This window comes from Corvus hawaiiensis, chromosome 15, assembly GCF_020740725.1.
Source record: "Corvus hawaiiensis isolate bCorHaw1 chromosome 15, bCorHaw1.pri.cur, whole genome shotgun sequence".
NCBI classification, from domain to species: Eukaryota; Metazoa; Chordata; class Aves; order Passeriformes; family Corvidae; genus Corvus; species Corvus hawaiiensis.
Genome location: NC_063227.1, coordinates 2,194,298 through 2,213,422, shown reverse-complemented (window position 1 = coordinate 2,213,422; position 19,125 = coordinate 2,194,298). Strand labels below are relative to the sequence as shown.

The 19,125-nt window shown below is 47.7% G+C and overlaps 1 protein-coding gene across 2 annotated transcripts in view; it reads right to left on the bottom strand.

Annotated features, from left to right (window-relative positions):
- Positions 1-18,425, bottom strand: part of UBTD2 (ubiquitin domain containing 2) — a 40,563-nt gene extending 22,138 nt beyond the window's left edge. The window contains exon 1 of one of the 2 annotated variants that reach the window (XM_048319932.1): positions 18,325-18,425. In XM_048319932.1, the coding sequence (XP_048175889.1) occupies positions 18,325-18,394 (70 nt within the window). In that variant the 5' untranslated portion in view covers positions 18,395-18,425. Of the gene's footprint in view, positions 1-13,868; positions 14,026-18,324 lie in introns of those variants that run through there. The other variant, XM_048319934.1, reaches the window with a different exon arrangement.
- Between the last annotated feature and the right edge of the window lie 700 nt (positions 18,426-19,125).

The following is a 19,125-nucleotide window of genomic DNA, read 5'->3' as shown; positions in this document are numbered from 1 at the left end:
AGCACTCACAGCCCCAGCAGGAGAAGGGATATCCACCCAGGGAGACACAGCTGGAAAAACCTTGGGAACAACCTAAAGCCAGCCAGGAGAAGCTAAGGAAATGTTTTACAAACTGAACCAATGATCAAAACTATTTTCTTTACCAGATTGCTTCCCTGTTGAGGCTCGGCTCCTACCGAAGTATTTTTCTATGATAAATGAAATGCAAATAACAGTTTACTACCTATAAAATTTCTTTTAGTAATAGTCCCAAGGGCTCCCCTCCCCACAATCACTGAGCAGTTCTCTGCTTCATCAAATGAGTCCCATTTTAAATCCATTTTGCTCCAATTTCCTCATAAGGTGTCTTGCAATTTGGTATCAGTATCACACAGCTCACCCTAAACATTTTCTTTGCGTCGTTCTCCGGTGTAATCCTGAATTACAACGGTGCTTGCAAGAGCCAGGACAAAGGAAAAGTGCAGAAAAGCAGGGAAAACAGGGAGGGAGGAAGGGAAAATTCATTGCATTTAAGTAGCAGACAATTTGAATTACATTAAACAGCATAGGCTTACACAATTTAAATTACATTAAGTAGCACAACAACAGGAAAATGGCAGAATTTTATCTGTTTATTGCTAATTTTCAGCAACTTTATTCTTAAGGTGGTCACATTTTTCCAAGGCAAGAAGAGGATTTTGGAAAGGAGGTGGAACTAGACAGTGGTAAAGACTTAAAAATGAAATATTAGGACAATTAGGCTTTCCTAACAAGGAAATGAATGAACATTTCTAGGGAGCCTGTGTGAGCTTTCCAAATGCTGTGTGTAGATAAATACAGATAGACAGATATAAAGATAATGTTTGAAACTGAGTTTGATGGATTTTTATGAGACTGCACAGGGTAAAATGAACTCTACTTCCCTGGTAGGAATTCAAGTTATACCCTAAAACAGTTGTGTGCTGAAACACCAGGCTACAAACTCAAAGCAGTATTATAAAGGTGTAGGCAAAGGCATTAATTTTGAGCCAAGTAACAAAACTGTGAAGCTTTTCAGAGCAGCAAACCCAGCAGAGACACATCTGCACACAAGAAATAAACCCACCACCCAACCCCTGGGGCAATTTCCCCTTTCTCCCACCTGAAAGGGGGTGAAGAAAGGAAGAAAATAAACAAAAAATAAAAAAAATCAGATGGAGAGGGGAAGAATCAGCAGGGACATGAGGCTGAGCAGCAGCACTTAAAGGCAGGCTGGTGCTCGTGCCAGACACCATGTGCTGGTGCTAAATGATGGATGTGGTGCCTCTGGGGACAAGGGGGACCATCAATCACTGGTGTCACCCCAGTGCTCCAAGGCTGGCACACAGCGCTGTCCCCCCAGTGCTGCACGAGGGACGTCACCAAGCATTGCTCAGAGGAGCAGGGAATCCTTCCCTGTTCCTCCAGGCTCTCCTCAGCTCTTACCCAACATGAAAAACTGCCCAGAAGAAGTTGCAGGGAGTAAAATGAAAGTTCCTCTGGTAATTCCAGGCAGCTCTGGACAAGTCCTCCCCGCACAACTTATCTCTGCCTACACGTTAAACATTCCTGCATCAATCCAGAGGCTTCTCAGCATGGGAGATAAAACATGAGAGGATGAGGGTATATGAATGAGCTGGACAAAGAGAAAAACTGACTCTAATTACCAGCTGTTACACTGTATTTTCCATTTCTCCCATCATTTTCAACAGGAACTGCAGAAGAAATCAGGAGATTTCTGGGCAGCTCATCACTCATCATCCCTCAAAGGAGCCGGGGGTGTTACAGCAAGAAATAAAAGCTTCAGCTTTTGAAATCTGCTCCCTCGGTGGTATTCTGGATCCAGAGATCCCAGCTCATCCCAGCACAGGCAGGATCTGTTCAGATGACCCCAGCCCTGGTGCCTGCTCTGCACCACGACATCCTGAACAACACAGGAACTGAAACCAGGTCAGTGCATTTTGTCTGACATGAGGTGCATTCCCAGCCCAGAGCCAGCTGGCAAGGGCAGAATTTAGGCTGGATATTAGGAAGGAATTGTGCTCTGTGAGGGTGGGCAGGCCCTGGCACAGGGTGCCCAGAGCAGCTGTAGCTGCCCCTGGATCCCTGGCAGTGCCCAAGGCCAGGCTGGACATTGGGGCTTGGAGCAGCCTGGGACAGTGGAAGGTGTCCCTGCCCTGAACAAGACGATCTTTAAGGTCCTTTCCAACCCAAACCACTCTGTGTTTCTCTGATTATTATTTACAAAAGCTCTGTGGGTACTCCCGAGTCCTGCCTGCCCACCCAGCCTCCTGCTGGAAGCACAAGCAGAGGAGTTCTCAATCATCCTGATTAAGCTCCTGATACAACAGCTCCTCTGGACAGAGAAAAACGTCTCAGGGAGGGAACACCTCAGTCAAGGGGTGTGCAGGGATGAGAAAGAAACCCTGCCAGGCAGGGCACAGGCCAGGGGATGCCCATCTGTCTCTGTTATTTCCCAGCACAGGAATCCTGGAGGCCCAATCTGAGCTTCCCCAGGCAGCAGGACCAGCAGCAGGAGCTGTAGAACAGCGCTCAGCTCCGGCCCCAGCCTCCTGGGCTGAGGTGAAGTAGCTCCGGGGGACAGACATTATCAACACAATTACCTGTCAGCACTGTTTACACTGGAATTTAAACTGCTCCTATCTCTGGCAGATGAATGCTTTCAGCTGGATACAGCACGGGATAAAGATTTACCCATTCCCAACTCGAAGTGTGCAAGCACCAAGACCTTTAATCTGCACCATCTACAGCGCACAACTGGGCTCCCTTTTTTAAAAGCTATGACAAGAACTATTAAGGAAGCTGTCAGCAACACGAAAAATATTCTGTTTAGGATAGGCTGCATCAAGTACACGTTTCTTGTGACTTCTGCAGCGTGCAGCTTAGCCAGAACTCAACTGCAGCTGAGGGCTTGGCACCAGGGCAGCCCCACACGCAAAGCAAGTGCAGCACAGAGCACGGCAGAGCAGTGGGAAGCTGCACAGAGCTTATCTAAAAGGAAAATAAAACCACCCCAGCGCTTTCTGAGGAAGAATGCAACTCAACAACTTCACTTTTAAAGTACTAAAAGCCTTCTGTGTCTCGCTGTCCAGTCAGTTAACAGGGGAACTTTAGACACATCAGATAAAAGTGGAAAGGGTGAATTCCGGACTGGATAACCTGTGCTGGTGCACTGCTGGGACAGGGCACTGCCCACTGCTCCAGGCTCACGTGCAGCACGGATTTAACACCAGGAAACATCCAGTTCGAGCTGCAAACGAACAGTTCAGGCTCACAAATTCCCTTCCTCCTTGATAATGTTCTCCCTCTGACCTCTGCACAGCAAGCAGCTGCATGAACTGCTAATAAAATGATTTAAAGTTTACTGGGGGCTTATATCACAGAATCACTGAGGCTGGAAAAGACCTCCAAGATCACCAAGTCCAACCTGTGACTAATGTGCACCATTGTCACCAGCCCAGAGTGCCACCTCCAGACCTTCCTTGGACACCTCCAAGGAAAAGAAGCAGCATCAAAAACCTTCCAATCCCAAATGCTTCCCCACACACTGACAGGCGAGTTCTGTGTGCTTTGAGCAAGGCCAAGTCAGGGTTTGGCTCAGCAGGGCTTAAAACAAAGCCTGGCTTTATGTTGGCCTGAGCCATGGGAGCGGCGTGGCCACTGCTGGCCTCTGTCACGCAGCCACAGCCCGGCCACACGAGGCCACCACAAATTCTGAGCCGGGGAAGTGACACAGGGCCATCTGTTGGACATCTGGGCTGCGTTTAACACACCATGAGTGCTTCCAACACTGGCAAAATTTTCGGGGATAAAGAAAATAATCAAAGGCAGCCTTATCTTTCACCCTGCCAGAATGACAAAAAATATTAGGTTGATGATTTTCTTTAAACCCTGATGAGGTGTGAGCGTGCTGAAAGCCAGCCAGGACACCCTCCTCAGCAGGCCCTCGTGCTGAGTGTGTTTAAACATGGGGCTGAACCTTCTGGATGATGCCACCAGGGAATTTACTTTATCACAAGTAAACCCAGACTTCATAAAGTCATTGGATGGTTTGGGTTTGAAGGGATCTTAAAGCTCATCCCGTTCCACCCTGTGCCATGGGCAGGGACACCTTCCACTACCCCAGGGTGTTCCAAGCCCCAACCTTGGACACTTCCAGGGATGGGGCAGCCACAGCTTCTCTGGGAAATCCATTCCAGGGCCTCCCCACCCTCACAGGGAAGAATTCCTTCCCAATATCCCATCTAACCCTGCCCTCTGACAGTGGGAAGCCATTCCCTGTATCCTGTCACTCCATGCTCTTGTAAACTTCCCTCTCCATCTTTCTCTGTTTTTTCCCCTCAAGTAAATCTGCTCAGGAGGAGCTCAGGAGGCAGCAGAGTTTTCAGGTCCCATCTCAGCACAGCGTTCATCTGGCTTTGCTGCATGAAACCCTTCCAGCAAGCCCTGAAATCTGGGTAATTCAAGGTGGAATGCACAGGACAGATGGCCAACTCCATGTTCCCAAGGACTATCTGGCTGGACATGGCATGCTTGCCATGTAACTCCTGCCAGCACAGCAGTCACAAATTCCAGGAGGGAAGGAACAAAAACAAAGCCTCCAAGTTGGAGACTGTTTTTGCAATGACCAACGATTAAATTAGCTTAGCTGAAGGATCTAACACCATGTCTTGAATTTATTCCAGTGTCACAGTTATTGGCAGGGATAAAGTTTCACATGAGCCAATTAACTAAATGCACTATTACTGTATCTCAGCTGCTTAAGCTCATCAGTTAATTAAGAGCTCAGTGTAAGCTGAAAATAGGAATCTTACCTGTCACACATCCCAAACATACATTATCTTAATGATTTAATTTTACACTTCCATATTACATTCCTCAGGTGCCTGAGGAAAACTGAAAGGCAATTGCTTGGTTTAAAGAGAAGTGAAAGTGAAAGTCACATAAACACAGATTTATTCTAAGAAATTGGATTTCTCACAATACTTGCTGCTTTATTCAGCCCTATTTTACAGGGTAGATTTTCATGGCAAAGTTAACTTTTCACACTCAGTTTTGAAACTCAGCTTCTCTGTGTTCTCCTGGACAGTCATCCCCCAAGAAACTCCAGCACTCACGGCTGGATAAAGCTCAGCAGCTGGAATTTGGGGTAGGAACACGACCAACCTCTTGGCTGTAAGGAATTCCTACCTTTCAAGTACATATTTTGTTAAGAAATCCATATTTATCCCAGAGTTTGACACAAGTAATAGCAGATAAGGACATCAGTGGATTGCTCAGATAATTAGAAAGCAATCTAAGCTAAAATGAAAAATGTCCAAGCCTTTGTTGCAACTTGTATAAATATCTGAATGTCTGGTACATCCAGGGGAAAAAAAACCCCAAACCAACCCAATCCTGTAAATGGGAGCACTGAACAAAGCAACCTTAAAACTTCATCCTTTCAAGGCCTTTTTATCCCCCTGTGGATGTACTTGGGGAAAAAATAGCCCTGTTACAGTCTCTGGTCAAGGATTATTGATGTAATCAGAGAATGGTTTGGGTTGGAAGGGAACTTGAGGGACATCCAGTGCCACCCCCTGCTGCAAGCAAGGACACTGCCACTACCCCAGCTTGCTCCAAGCTCCATCCAGCCTGGCCTTGGACACTGCCAGGCATCCAGGGGCAGGCACAGCTTCTCTGGGCCAGTGAATCCAACCCTAAGCTCTTAAAATCCCCCAAACTGGAACATAATCAAGACCTCCTCCTCCCAGCAATGCCGAGCACAGACAGCAACTTCTGCTGCTCTCGGTGAGATGGAAGGACCTTGGAAGAAGCACAGGAAACTGCCCTCTTCATTTAAATTGCTGAAATGAAACGAGATTAAAGCAGCCAGAGCCTTTCCACCTTTAGCAAATTAATCTGATCTCTTTCAGAAGTCCCTGAGCACACGAGGCTTTAGCTCTATTAATGGCCTGAGCGATGCTTGCTCAGTGTTTCCAACACACAACAGCCCTTAAGTAACTTCCTTTCCAAGGCAGGGATCGCAGAATTTGACTGAAAACACATTTAATTCTCCACAACTCAGGGCAGGCTCAAAACTGGCAGCACCACGATGATGCTGGCAACGCTCTCAGTTGTGACATATCCAGCAAGAGCTGGAGCAGCTCTTGGCCATGGCCTGTGCTTGTCCTTTCTAAAAAGGTCCTCACCATAACGCTCAAGGAGTTTATTTCTCCTGTGTTATCCACTCCAAAGCAAGAGCAGAGCTCTTTGTCAGGCCAGATGCACTTTTCCTACTTTTACTCATTATTTCAGACATAACTGATGTAACAGCAGATTAAATAAGTGTGTGAAGATACTGGACTTGAAAGCTCTGCTAAAAAAGTTCTGAGTTCAAGCAGACGTCTCCACTGTTAGAGCCTCTTCTCACCCCTGCTCCCCTTTCTGCAAGGGAAAGTAGTTTCAAACTGGAGGATGAGAAGTTTGACTGGTAATGAGAATTATTAAAAAGAGATTCTTATTTCAGGCATCTGGAAACAAGAGCCCACCTCTCCCATGGCTTTTCAGGGCAGGTATGACGATTTTGTTTAGGTAAAGGAACTCATGAAAAGCATTGGGGAAATAAAACCCCACGCATGGAAACCTGCTGATAGAACTGCAGCAGTTAAAAGAATTCATAAGAATGGCTGGATGCAAGTCCATGGCAAATTCACTAATTACTGTGCTCTAATGAGCAAAGCATGCCCAGGAAGTGCTGATTCCACAGCTCTGAACAAAGGCACCTCAAAGCCCAGCCCAGGAGAACTGGGGCCACATTTCAGACCTGGGTAAAAGCTGAGGATGAGCAGGAGAAAAATGCACTAAAAAATGTTCCCATGTGAGCAGCATCCACACAGCTCCCCCATTTGTATCATCAAAACTGCCTTTAACACACAATAGTCCCCGCTGAAATATCTTGATAGGAAATGTTCTGTGAGAAAAAAGGCTCCTCATTTATTAACCTTCAACATAAACCAAAAAAGTTGGAAAGTTTCAAAACACAGGAAAAGAAATGGTGCAGATCCCTAAACCTGAATTGCATGGCAAGAGTTCCCTCAGCTGGAAAAAAATCCCCTGATTAATTCATAATAATGAAACGAGACATGTGAAAGGAGGAAGGGTGAATGCAGTGAGCAGAGAGAAATGCACTTCATCAATGGAAGATGCATTCAGCCTGGAAATTTGGCAGGCAGAGCAATCAGATAGCGACAGAATCCTTGAGTAGGCAAACCTGGAAAGAGTTTCAAGGCAAGATTAGATCAGTTGGTGGAATTTCTAAGCCAGAATATTCTGCTTGACACAGCACTGAAGCAGAGATACAGAAACCTTTGCCGTCCTGGACTTTGCAGAACTTTGTTTGAAGCTGAACTGTCACTAATTAAGAAAACAGATTTTTAACAGGCTCGATTATCAGATCAAGATCTCAGCATCCCTCTGGACAGAGCTGCCAAGAGATGTTAAAGCAGGACACTGGCAGGAACCAAAATGCTTCCTCCCCCACCCCCAAATATCTACAGTATTTTCCTAACTAATGTGAGCTCAATGCAAATGATTAACTCTTGGTAATAAGCTTCCCACCACAATAAGATAAAATGCTAATGTTGTTCCTTCCCACTCCTGCAGCACACCAATCATCAGAAAAAACATGATCAGAGTCAGAAAGAATTGCAGTTGCATTCCTAAGATAAAACACCTTCTTTGGGATGGATAAAGCAGGAAAAATTAATTTCATAAAGGAACCCAAAGCAATATTGTGAAGAAGTTGTGGTAAGCACCAATTTAAGTAAGGTTACTTAAAAATTCTTGAGGAAAAGTTGCTCCCTGAGAACTGATCGTGACTGATCCCAGGATGGATGAAGGCTGGGAGTGGGGAGTGGTTAGAGCCCACCCACTGCTGTCATGTTAAGGATAAAAAAGAAATTTGGGTGACTGTGTTTTCCCCGCTGCTGGGCACCAACACTCCACAAACCAGCAGATTATTTCAATTTTCAAGCTACCTAAAATTTCAATTTTCAAGCTGCCAGAGTGATAATTTAATCAAAAGCCATGACTTCTCCTCCTCACCTTAAACCTAATTCCTACATCACCAAGATTTTGGAGACTTAGAAAGGGCACAAAACTTCCCAGGGAGACAAAGCACATACAGCCCTTGAGATTCACCTCCAACAACAGCCGTGAAGAACCTGTTACATTTTCTAAAGGTTTGTGTTACTTAGGAGAAAAAAATGATACCCCAACTACAGTTCAAGTGTTTTCAGAGGTTTACAGGAAAATAATCTCTGCCTACACTGCTTTAGAAAGTCTCTATTATGAGGTAGAGCTCAAGAATGAAAAGATTATTTACTACTAAAGGATTTTTATTCTGGTACTGCCTTGTAACACCAAACCACAACAGCCACGCTCACTTGTTCTGACAATGCTGCTGCTCCTTTTTTATTCCCAGACGCCAGACTAAAATCATGTATTCCCTGTTCTACTTTGCAGGAGTTTCAGATAAAGCCCAAACTCGTGCCTGTAGTATTTTTTGAGCTATTTTAGCACTGTATTATAAACAGAGCAGCTGGATGCACACAAGGAATGTGATTTTTGGGGATGCACTAAGGCAGTGATGGGATTTTGCTGTAACATCCATGCTGGGCCATCCAGTGTGTGCCTGACTGGAAGTGTGTGACTTCAGTCAAGCAATAATCATGTGGTTTTCTGGTGAAATTTGAGCTTTTTTCGCACCAGGACTACTTTTAGATCTGGCTAAACACACAATGGAGATCCGTGGATGTGAAAAACACACAAATGTGTGTGAGAACTCATCTCAAATGAGCATTTAAACCTGTCTCAGGATAATATCCAATATTGATCAGCACTTCACAGAAGGTATTTTTGTTCTAGAAGCAGTTGTATTTATAGCAACCCATGTGCTTTCAACGAACTTCTGTGGGCACAGAGCAAAAAAAAAAATAAAATCACACACACAAAAAAATCAGTCTGCTACGTGTTCCACCGAGCCAAGCCATCAACATGCAACTCACGAGTGAAATCCAACTCTTAAAAAACATAAAGCTTAAATAGCTCTGTGACAGCTTTCCTCTCCTTCAGCCCTCCGAGAGCTCCCCCTCAGCTGGGACCTGTGATTTCCCACCCGTTTCATGAGCAGATTTGCTCACTCCAGGCACGGCAAGGATGGAAATGCCCAGGGAAAGGGAGACACTGGCTCACCCTCAGCCAGTGGGACACTGGCATCACATCCCAGGCAAATCTGGGAATGCTGCTCCTTGGAAGTGGGAAGCACTGGACAGCTGAGCTTCAGCTGAATGTGTTTGACTCCTGCTGCCACCAAATACATTCTCCTTGGGAATACATCCAGCCAGGGAAACTGCATCCAACCTTCGGATAACCGTCGTGCTTTCCAAGCTACGCCACACTCTGCTTCCCAAAAACACTTCCCAACTGCTCCTTCCCATCTCTTCCCACCCTGGGGAGTGGTAACAAGCTGGGAGCAGCCAAAGCTGTGCTGGGTAGGAATGGGATTTGTACCTGCACTAAAAAAATATCTAAAATACGTTTGCATGTTCAAAGATTTGAGTGTCCCCTTCCCACTCGGAGCATGTCCCCTCTGAGGGATAGGGATGCAGAGCAATGGCTCAGAGAGGCTCAGGAGCATTTGAAAGCTCACTATTCTGCATTAAAGCCACTCTTCTGCCATACCCAGCTTCTGTGTGCACCAGAGAGGGAGAAAAACACATCCAAACCCACTCTGAAGGCACGAATCCAGCATGCGTGACACAGGCAGTGCTTGGTGACAGCTCTTCCAGGAAACGCTTTGTGCAGTCAGTGCATGGGAATTAGCAATTTTTCCTGAAATCATTTCCCTTTTCTCCAGCCAGCCATTATCCTGTGCTTGCTGATGCTCTGCTGCAGGCTCAGGTGTTCCCACAGCAGCATGGGGCCAAAGAAAACAACTGGTGGAGAGGAGAAAATGGCATTTGGCAGCTGCAGGTGCCCTCTGCTATTTTGTAGGTGCTCTTTTACAAAGAGACTGTATTTACCCACACAGGCAGGAAATCACAGGAGATGAGAGTTCTGTGGCAGGGAAACAAAGCAACAAAGTAAATGCCACGGAGAGATTCTTCTGCTGAATCCACCGTGCCCTTCATCACAGCATGGGAGCAGACATGGAGCTTCACGGCTGAATTTTAAAAATAGAAAAGGTAACAAGCTTCCCATCCCAAAGTGCTGTGCTCTGCTTCCGATGCCATTTCAGGCCCTGGGAGTGCTCTCAAAGAGCACACAGCTCCTCTGGGAAAAGGTGAAAACTGCCTTCCTCCATAATCTGTTGTCTGAACTAAGAGAATTATTTATAGTTGCTACATTTATTATACATTATTATAAACTGGAAGCTGTTACGAGCTATAAAATGTTTATCATTTCAGGGGGATGAAAAGTAAGCTATTTATAGAAAAGTGCTGGTAATGTTAGGCTGAATTTATATGTTTTAAGAGTGAACTTTCCCTATTAAACATGTGCAGAGATACCACGCAATCCTTGGCCGTGTGTGATGCATTTTCCCATTTCAGCCTCTCATTTTTTCCCCCTGGGCACTACCTGTCCTTGCTGCAAACGACTGAAGCATTTTTCACTACCATTTGTGAAGTGCCTCTGCTTTCATGTTGGAGAATGTGGGGGAAAACCACATGACAGATCATGCAGAAACTCCCCAAATCCCCTCCCTTCCACCTAATCTGCAGCACAAGGATGTCTTTATACACAGACACACATCTAGAGACAGACATATAAAATCCTCCTGCATGTCTGAGATTCTCCAGAAGCGAAAAATCAGCGCTTCAGAACTGTGCCCATCTCCTCCCACAAATGGCTTTCAAGCAGGGCTTTGAATCTTCCTTTTAAAATCCTGTTCACTGAGGAGAGGGGGAGATGGGAAGGGAAAAGGACACTGAGAAAAGGCTGAAGGGAGGAGCTGCTAAAACTGCTCTAATCCACAATCCCAGCAGCAAGGATCCCCAGAAGTATTTCTGCTTTTAGGAAGGACAATTTCCAAATGTTTTCCATGAGGCCTGGGAGGTCAACTGGATGTGGAGCAGCTCCTGCAAACTGATAGCATCCCATAATTGTTCCTGCATGTATTACCTGCCCAGCCTGCAGTGCCCTTGCATTTCCCAGTGCTGGGAAGTCTCAGGATGAGACTGATGGCATTTTAAATATTTAAGGTAGTCTAAGAAACTTCAGCCTCCTTCAGCATTTAAGAGAGTTTTTCATTTACTCCTAAGGTGGGAACCAGAACAAAAAACACTTTATGCAGTTTGCTGTGCCCAATCTTTGTCCAGCTCTCATTTGCACTAAACTGAGTGTGCCAGGGTCACCACAAGGCAGCAAATGCAAAATTCAGGTTCCAGCTGAACCTTAACTAAACCACAAGAGGCATTTTCCCTGCACACAGGTCAAACAGTGCAGTACCAGCTGACATCCTGTGCTCAGAGGTGTTTTCCACATCCAGTGGCATGAGCATTCCTGCTCCTTTGGGATGCAGCCCTGCAGGATGCTTTGGATCCATCACCTCTTCTGAGATAGACAACTCAAGTCTGAAACAGTGAATTACACTGCAAACACAATCCCCACGTGAGGGGAAACCTTTTTGTTTTCTTAAAAAGCAAGAAAACAAACTAGCCAAAAAAAAAAAAAAAAAAAAATCCCTACCAAAACTGACACTTCATTTACTTCCTAAGTCGTGGAACATTTCTGTTTTTTCAACTTTAAATTGCCAGACAACACAGAGGCAGCAGATGAAAATGTAACTGAAAACCTCAGAGTGCAAGGAAAGTGTTTTATTTGACTGTCAGGAACCAGGGTAGTGACTCCAGCTTTTCTATTCCCCCACAGAACAGGTCACCCTATGCCTCTCCCTCCTGATTTTGGGTGACTGAACCTCACCACTCATAACGTGACTCTTGCAAAAGAAGCAAGAGTCCTACCGAGCTTCCAGTAAACCCCACAAACCTCCACCCAAAAGCTCCTGCACGTAGGAAAGGTGAACCAAAGGATCCTCCCTGGTTGGGCACCCACACCACCCAGGAGATGCCTCCTGGACACCTCCCTGCTCCATCCTGGCTGCTGGGAGGGACAACTTCCCCCCAGAAATGCTCTTCCCTTCCCCAGACAGGGATGCCAGCAGCTCTGGGAAGGAAAAAATCTCCTGGCCACACACCCGGCTGTGCCTCTGCTCAGGGAGCAGCCCATGGAAGGAAAAACAAGCAATTCCCATATTTACTGTCAGAGCAGAAGTTGGGAAAGCCAGGCTGTGGGAGCACTGGGATCTGGCTTCTCCACAGGATAGGACGAATCTTGCACCAGCCACCCACAAAAAGTCATTTGGAACGTGGTGAGAAAGAATTGGGAGGATCAAGAAGCACCCACCAGCCAATACATCACACTTCCCTGTCGAGATTTGGGCAAAATACCCCAAACTTTAAAAAAATTAGGATTAAGAGAAAAACCCACCTCAAATATTTGCATCAAAACCCACCTCAAATATTTGCATCAAAGGTAGCGAAAGCCAAGGCGGCAAACTGAAAATAATTTGTTTAAATATCTATCAGACATTTATACAGAGTCTGGAAAAAAGGATGAAGGTGATTGTTACATCACACCCTCAATTACCACAGTCCTGTTTTGCTGATAAAGCAGCAAAAACCCATTTATATTCCCTTCTCAATTATGGTCACTTGGCCACAAATTTTCTACATATTTATATTCTTTCTTTTTTAGAGGTAACCACAGCAACTAAGGCCAACTTGACCCTTCTTTGTACATGCAAGGAAACTCACAGGAATTTGCAAGACTTAACTGCAAGGCAGATCTGTACTTCAGGCTTCAACTATATTGTAATTTGTGACTCATAAATTATATTATTCAACATTCACATGAAAAATAATAGCTATCATATTACTTGCTGCAATGAGAGAGGATGGCTGCTTTGTAGAGTTTATTCAAACTGGCAACTAATAATATTTCCCATTTATCAAAGATCTCCAAAGCACAATGACTGTTCAATTTATTGTATTTAACATTCAGTGAAGGAGGATGTTGTTGTTTTCAACACTGCAATCCCAAACAGAGAAATTAAAATAAATCACTTCAATCTAGAAGCCAAACAAACAATTACATGGAGGAACCTGCCAAAAAGGAAACCAAACAGCTTCATTTGCCAGCCCTTATTAACAGCAAAAATAACACCTTGTTTCAGTTTCTGAGAGCTCCTTGTTATCATCTGGAAAACAAAACCAAATCTAGAATTTACAAATGAAAAGTGTCACAGCATCAGAATAACATGCCAGGAGATGGAATACTTGGGACTGAATTATCAGGAGTTGTCAGCACTAATTCCCAGATCCTAATAATCTCCAGGAGGCTGTGGGTGCCCAGCCCTCAGGAAACAGAGTTATAAAGGGCTACTTTTATTCCAAAGCCCTGATAAAACCCACATATTTCCCCCATTTTGTGGAAATCACAGACTCATTTAGACTGGAAAAGACCTTTAGGATCGTTGTTAACCCAGCACTGCCACCTCTGAACCATGGCCCCAAGTGCTCCATCTACACACCCTACAAATACATCAGGGATGGAGCAGGAAGGATTTGGAGCAAGTTTCAGAGCCATGCTAAACTTTTTTCATTATTCCATTAAAAAAACCCCAACAGAACCAAACCAAACCACACAAAACACCCCACAGTGGGCCCTAACAGCAAAAGCCAGCTCTGATTTATTAATATTTTTGCCAAAAGACATCGAGCCCTGTACTCCAGACCAGCAGGAACTACCTGAAACCCAGAGGTGCCTCCTTCAGATGCCAGTGGAAGCCCAGCCAGGTGCTGTGTGCAGGAAAAACCATCACAGCCTGCACCCAACATCTCCAACCCACCGCAAAATCCCTCTGGGAGCCTCTTTGTGTGCTCCACTACAAAAGGGAGGCACCAAATGCTCTTAAGTGCTCAGTCAGGAGCTGCTTGTTTAACCCCCCCGTGCCAGGCAGGCAGAGCCCCACTGTATTAGTGCCATTGTGAGCAACAAATCTCGCTGCTTAATATGCAAATTCCCCTGGTCAGTCTTGCAGAGCAGCTCCATGAAAGCAGTTATTGTGACTCCCAATTAGCCATGTGACATGCAGCCCCGCACAGCACTTCAAGGAAAATATTTAAGAAACTGTTGTCCAGTTGCTGAGAGCAGAGGTGGAGCACAACATTTGCCTTTCTCCGAGTTAATGAAGCGTCAGCACCGCATCCAGCTCCACGGGAGGAATTGATGGTTTGAATAAACTCCCATTCTGGCAGCCCTATTTCCACTTGGCCCTGTTCTCACTGCTGGGTGATGGGGGCAGCAGGAAAGAAGACAAATTTCAAACAGAATCAGCATCTTTGCTCCCAAGGAAGGGTGATAAGAACTGCAGCAGGCAGGCGAGCATCGCGTCAAGGAGAGCTCAGCAGCAATCAGACAGCTGCAGCCAAAAGCCTTAATCTGGAATGACTTGTGCTTCCAGACACTGTATTCCCTGCTTCTCCCTCATTCCGCACAAGGAACTGTCTCACTGAACTTCACCAGGTAAGACAAAGTAATATGTGACTCCTGAGAGGGGTCAGAGTCCGCCACGAGAGAATGAACAGGTTCCTCCTTTTCCTTCTCACTGCTCCCCTCAGAAGAGAGGAAAGAAATAAACTGAGGAGCTCTCCAGGAAGGACTTGCCTGTGGGGATAGGAGCTGGCACAGCTCTCCTGATTTTGCTCCACTGAACATACCTGATGTACAGGCACGAGGGCAGAGTTTCCCAGCAGATAATTCCAAGCCCAAAGCTCTTCCAGGAACACAAGTGAAGAGGTCACACAGCCTGGAAGTGGCTGGAGAGCAGCTGTTTCTTCCCTGTCTCACCATCCTGCAGGAACTCGGTCACCTTTGACAGGGCACAGCTGGAAAAGGTGCAGTGCTCGGCTCCTGAAACCTTGGAATTTTAGGTGGGAGACAGCTGAGCTAAAGGGATGAAGTGGGGAAAACCTGTGTCTATAAACCAGATAATGATCACCTTTTATCCTCCTTTAATGAGTCCCCAATAACTCCCCCAGGACACCCACAATTTGGCTCTGCCAGGCTACAACACATCGAGCACCAAGACAAGAACTTTTCCAGTCTATGCCAAACAACATCCTGGTGAAATGAGAACTTGCCAAAAAGAGCAGTGCTAATGAAACAGCTGGTACCAATCTGCAAAGCCCATTTCATTTCCAGCCCGATGGGCAGAGCAGCATCTGTTAAATTCTTGGTGAGGAACCGCCTCCTCCTGCTCCGGTCAGTGCAAACAGAACCCTGCAATAAACTGGGCTTGTGATTAGCTCCATCTCACGCAGGCAGACACACCTGAGGATACACAACAGCTCTCCTGACACACACAGGCATCCTGACCTTGAAAAATGCCCAGAGTAAGAGACAAAGGAAGCACACGTGGCCAGGACATGCCGTCAGCTCTGCTGAGCTGCACACGAGTAACGGGAAGTGCCGGCCATGGACAAAAGCACTGAGGAGAATACAGGGATGTGACAAACCCTCCTCTCAACTCCAGTAACACAATTGAGCACGATTTTGCCACTCCCCACTGCCCTGCAGTAAATTGAAACTGGGATGAATCAGACTGGAGATCTGGCTCTCACTTTCACCCAGCATCGCACACGGCCGCTGCTGTCAGATCGATCTCTTGAGCGCTCCCAATTCTCCAAGAAACTTTTCCATTCTGGGGAAAAGACAAAGCCTTTCTAAAATAAGTCCATCAGTGGCAAGTCAGAAGCATCACGTTTCTGTTCCAAAACACCTTCCTAGGATTGAGAAATGTTCTGGCCTTGCTCACTGACAGCAATCTGAAAGCGAATGTAGCAGGTTAGGTCACAACCCCGGAGCTGGAGGAAATGAGCCTCACTTGGGGAACAGGAAAAAGTCATCTTTCTGCACTGGTCTAGACTCCAAATCGTCTTCACTTGTGCTTCAGCTGGTTCATTGGCTGATGCCTCCAGACAGAAGCTCCCCTGAGAGAGCAAGTCAGGTTTCACGCTTGGCGAGGGCACGCTGGCGGAATTTGTAAAGCTCCGACTCAGCGCAGGCTGGACTTTGACATCTGGGGAGTCACGTTTAGAGAAGACACTCAGAGCTTCTTCCAGCTTAACCTACCACCCCTTCCTTGCTTGTGGAGAGGCAGGAACAGATCTGTAGCATTACAAAACAGCCTATTGCACACTGGAGCTGATTGTTTAAGACAGTCCTAAGAAGCTCATAATTCAAGTGAAATTTCAGCGCTTCTCACTTCAGCGAGACAACCTTAAGGAACATTACCCTGAGAGCATGAATCAACACGAGCCAGCTGACACGAATTTCACATCTCTTACATCTTGAAAGCCCAGCTGCTGTTGTAATGCACAGGCACAATGGGTTATTTAACCCCACAGCAGCAGTGCCATGCCCCGGGAGCACCAGGCAGGGACACAGAAACCCTGGATGGAGCCTGCCCACCTCACACGCTGCTCTGGGCTGTGCAATCTATTTTACAATATCACCCAAACCCTGATAATGTGCTTCTCCTATCTCACTTATTTGATATCACAGGTGAGATAAGAGTGAGGAAATTAAACCGAGCCTATTTCTGTGACATGATCTCACCTCATAACACCTAGCTACCAAAGCACATCTCAGGGCAAGCACCAGTGGAGCTTTTAATGCTATTTTTTTGGTCAAATTTTGGGGTATATGATGATTCCTGCCATTCCTTCTCTCTGACTGGTCCATTCTGCTCAGCACTCTTTTTACTGGTTTGCTTTTACTGGTAAAAGCAGATTTTTACTGGTTGATAAATCTGCTTAGTACAGATGTATTTCAGGTAACCGACTTCTTCCCTTTTTATGAATAGGGTAAGGAAGACTACTCAAAGCTATACAATTCCATGTAATGACACTAATGTGATTAAATCCACGGGAGGTTGTGGAGCCTCTCTCTTTGGAGACATTCCAAACCCACCTGGATGTGTCCCTGTTGTCACCTGCTCTGGATGACCCTGCCTTGGTAGTGGGGTTGGACTGGATGATCTCCAGAGGTCCCTCCCAACCCCGAGTATTCCAGGATTCTGTGAAATCCCACATAGTTCTTAGCAGCTGGAATTCTGGTATTTCCATGAACTCTGTATCTGGCATTAGTCAGCAGATGGTTGGTTCAGATACAACTCCAAGTGCTGCATATTTTAACATTATGGAATAACAGCAGAGTCACTGATAGAAAGAACACCCATCAACTGGGACATCCGAAATAAAACCAGACCGATAAGTAACATTCTGTAAGACACGGGGGGAACACGCAGACCTAGGTCAGAAATTCTCCTCCTGAAATCTGGGGACCCTGCATGTGTGAGCACTACTTATAAGTCAAGTGTCCTGTTGGTAGGCTGACTTTAAATGACTATAAAACATACACAGCTCAGCTGGAGAACATCAGGGGTCCACAAACCTGAGAGCGTTGAAAAAGCAATCATTCAGGCATTTAGCTGGAGAAAAACAGGAGGGGAAAGGCTGCTGACATCGCAGCAGTGCTTGCACACCGGCTTTGCTCCCCAAGCCGGGGTGCACTTGCACACGAGGGACAGAGACCACGCTGCTCCAGCATCTCCAGCCGCCGGGAATCGCTCCCTTCGCACGCCTGAGGCTGGAGCAAAGCACCTCTCTCGGCTGAAAAACAAGCCCCGGCCCCGCAGCAGTGCCAGGATCTAAGCGAGCTGAGGAATCATTTTCCGCACACCACAAGGAGCGGAGCCCGAGGAAAACAAACTTCGGGAGCCCCGGGCAGGCCCTTTCCCCAGCCTGGCTTGATTTCAGCAGGGGCCGCGTCTCGGAGCCCTCCAGCACTGCCCAGCGACACAGACCCGACACCGCTCCCCGGCACTGCCCAGCGACAGAATCCGCCGGCAGAAGCCCCGGCACAGCCGCCGCCACGCCGGGGCCGCGGGGCTGGGGCGGGGGCAGCGCCCGTGGGGCAGCGCCCGCCGAGCGCCCGCCCGGCCCCGCCGCCCCGGCAAAGTTCGGGCGAATCCGGGGGAGAACCTGAGGGACAAGCCGGGGGATGATCCGGAGCACAGCCGGACGCGGCGCCCCGAGGCCGGCAGCGACAGCGCGGCTCCCCCGCCCGCCGCAGGCCCCGGCCCGCAGCGCCCGCCCCGGGGTCCCTCCGCGGCCCCCCCGGCCCGGCGCCGCCGCTCACCTCCGGTGCCGTCCGAGTTCTCGTTGAGGCTGCCCGAGGAGTCGTGGTGGGAGCCCACACACCCGCCCATGGGGCCCGCAGACCCGCCGCCGAGCCGCCCCCCGCCCCCCTCCCCTGCACCGAGCTCCGCCGCCGGCCGGGCAGGCGCGATGGCTCCGGAGCCGCCTCCCCGCTCCGCAACACCGCCCCCGGGGCGCGGCCTCGGCCCGCAGCCCGGCCCCGCCCGCGGCCGCGGGACCGCCCCGACACCGGCACAGGGACCGGCACCGGCACAGGGACCGGCATAGGGACCGGCACCGGCGCAGGGACCGCCACCGCCACCGGCGCTGGGACCGACACCGGCACCGCCACCGCACTCCGGCACCGCCACCGGCGCTGGGACCGGCACCGGGATGCGGGGCCACCCCCGCGCCCCCATCCCGGGAGGGTCCCCGCGGCCGTGGGTGCCGGGCTGTGTTTATTCTCTCCTCACTGTGAGGCTCCCCCGTGCTCTGCTGTGCTCTGCCCCATCCCTGAAGCGTTCAAGGATGGAGCTCTGAGCATCCCGCTCCAGTGGAAGGTGTCCCAGCCCGTGGAATAAGATGAGCCATAAGGTCCCTCTGTGATTCTGTGATTTGTCTCTGCGCACGAAGAGAAAGTCCACGCTCAGATAAATCTCTGCCCCAGCCACCCACCCCAGTGTTATCAGATTGCCAGTTTGAAATAAAGACTAAGCAAACTCAGTGCTTTTTGGTCAATCTGACCAAGCAGGCTTCAGTTCTCTGAAAAGAGAAGTTCGACTTTTGCGCTCTTAATGCCCAG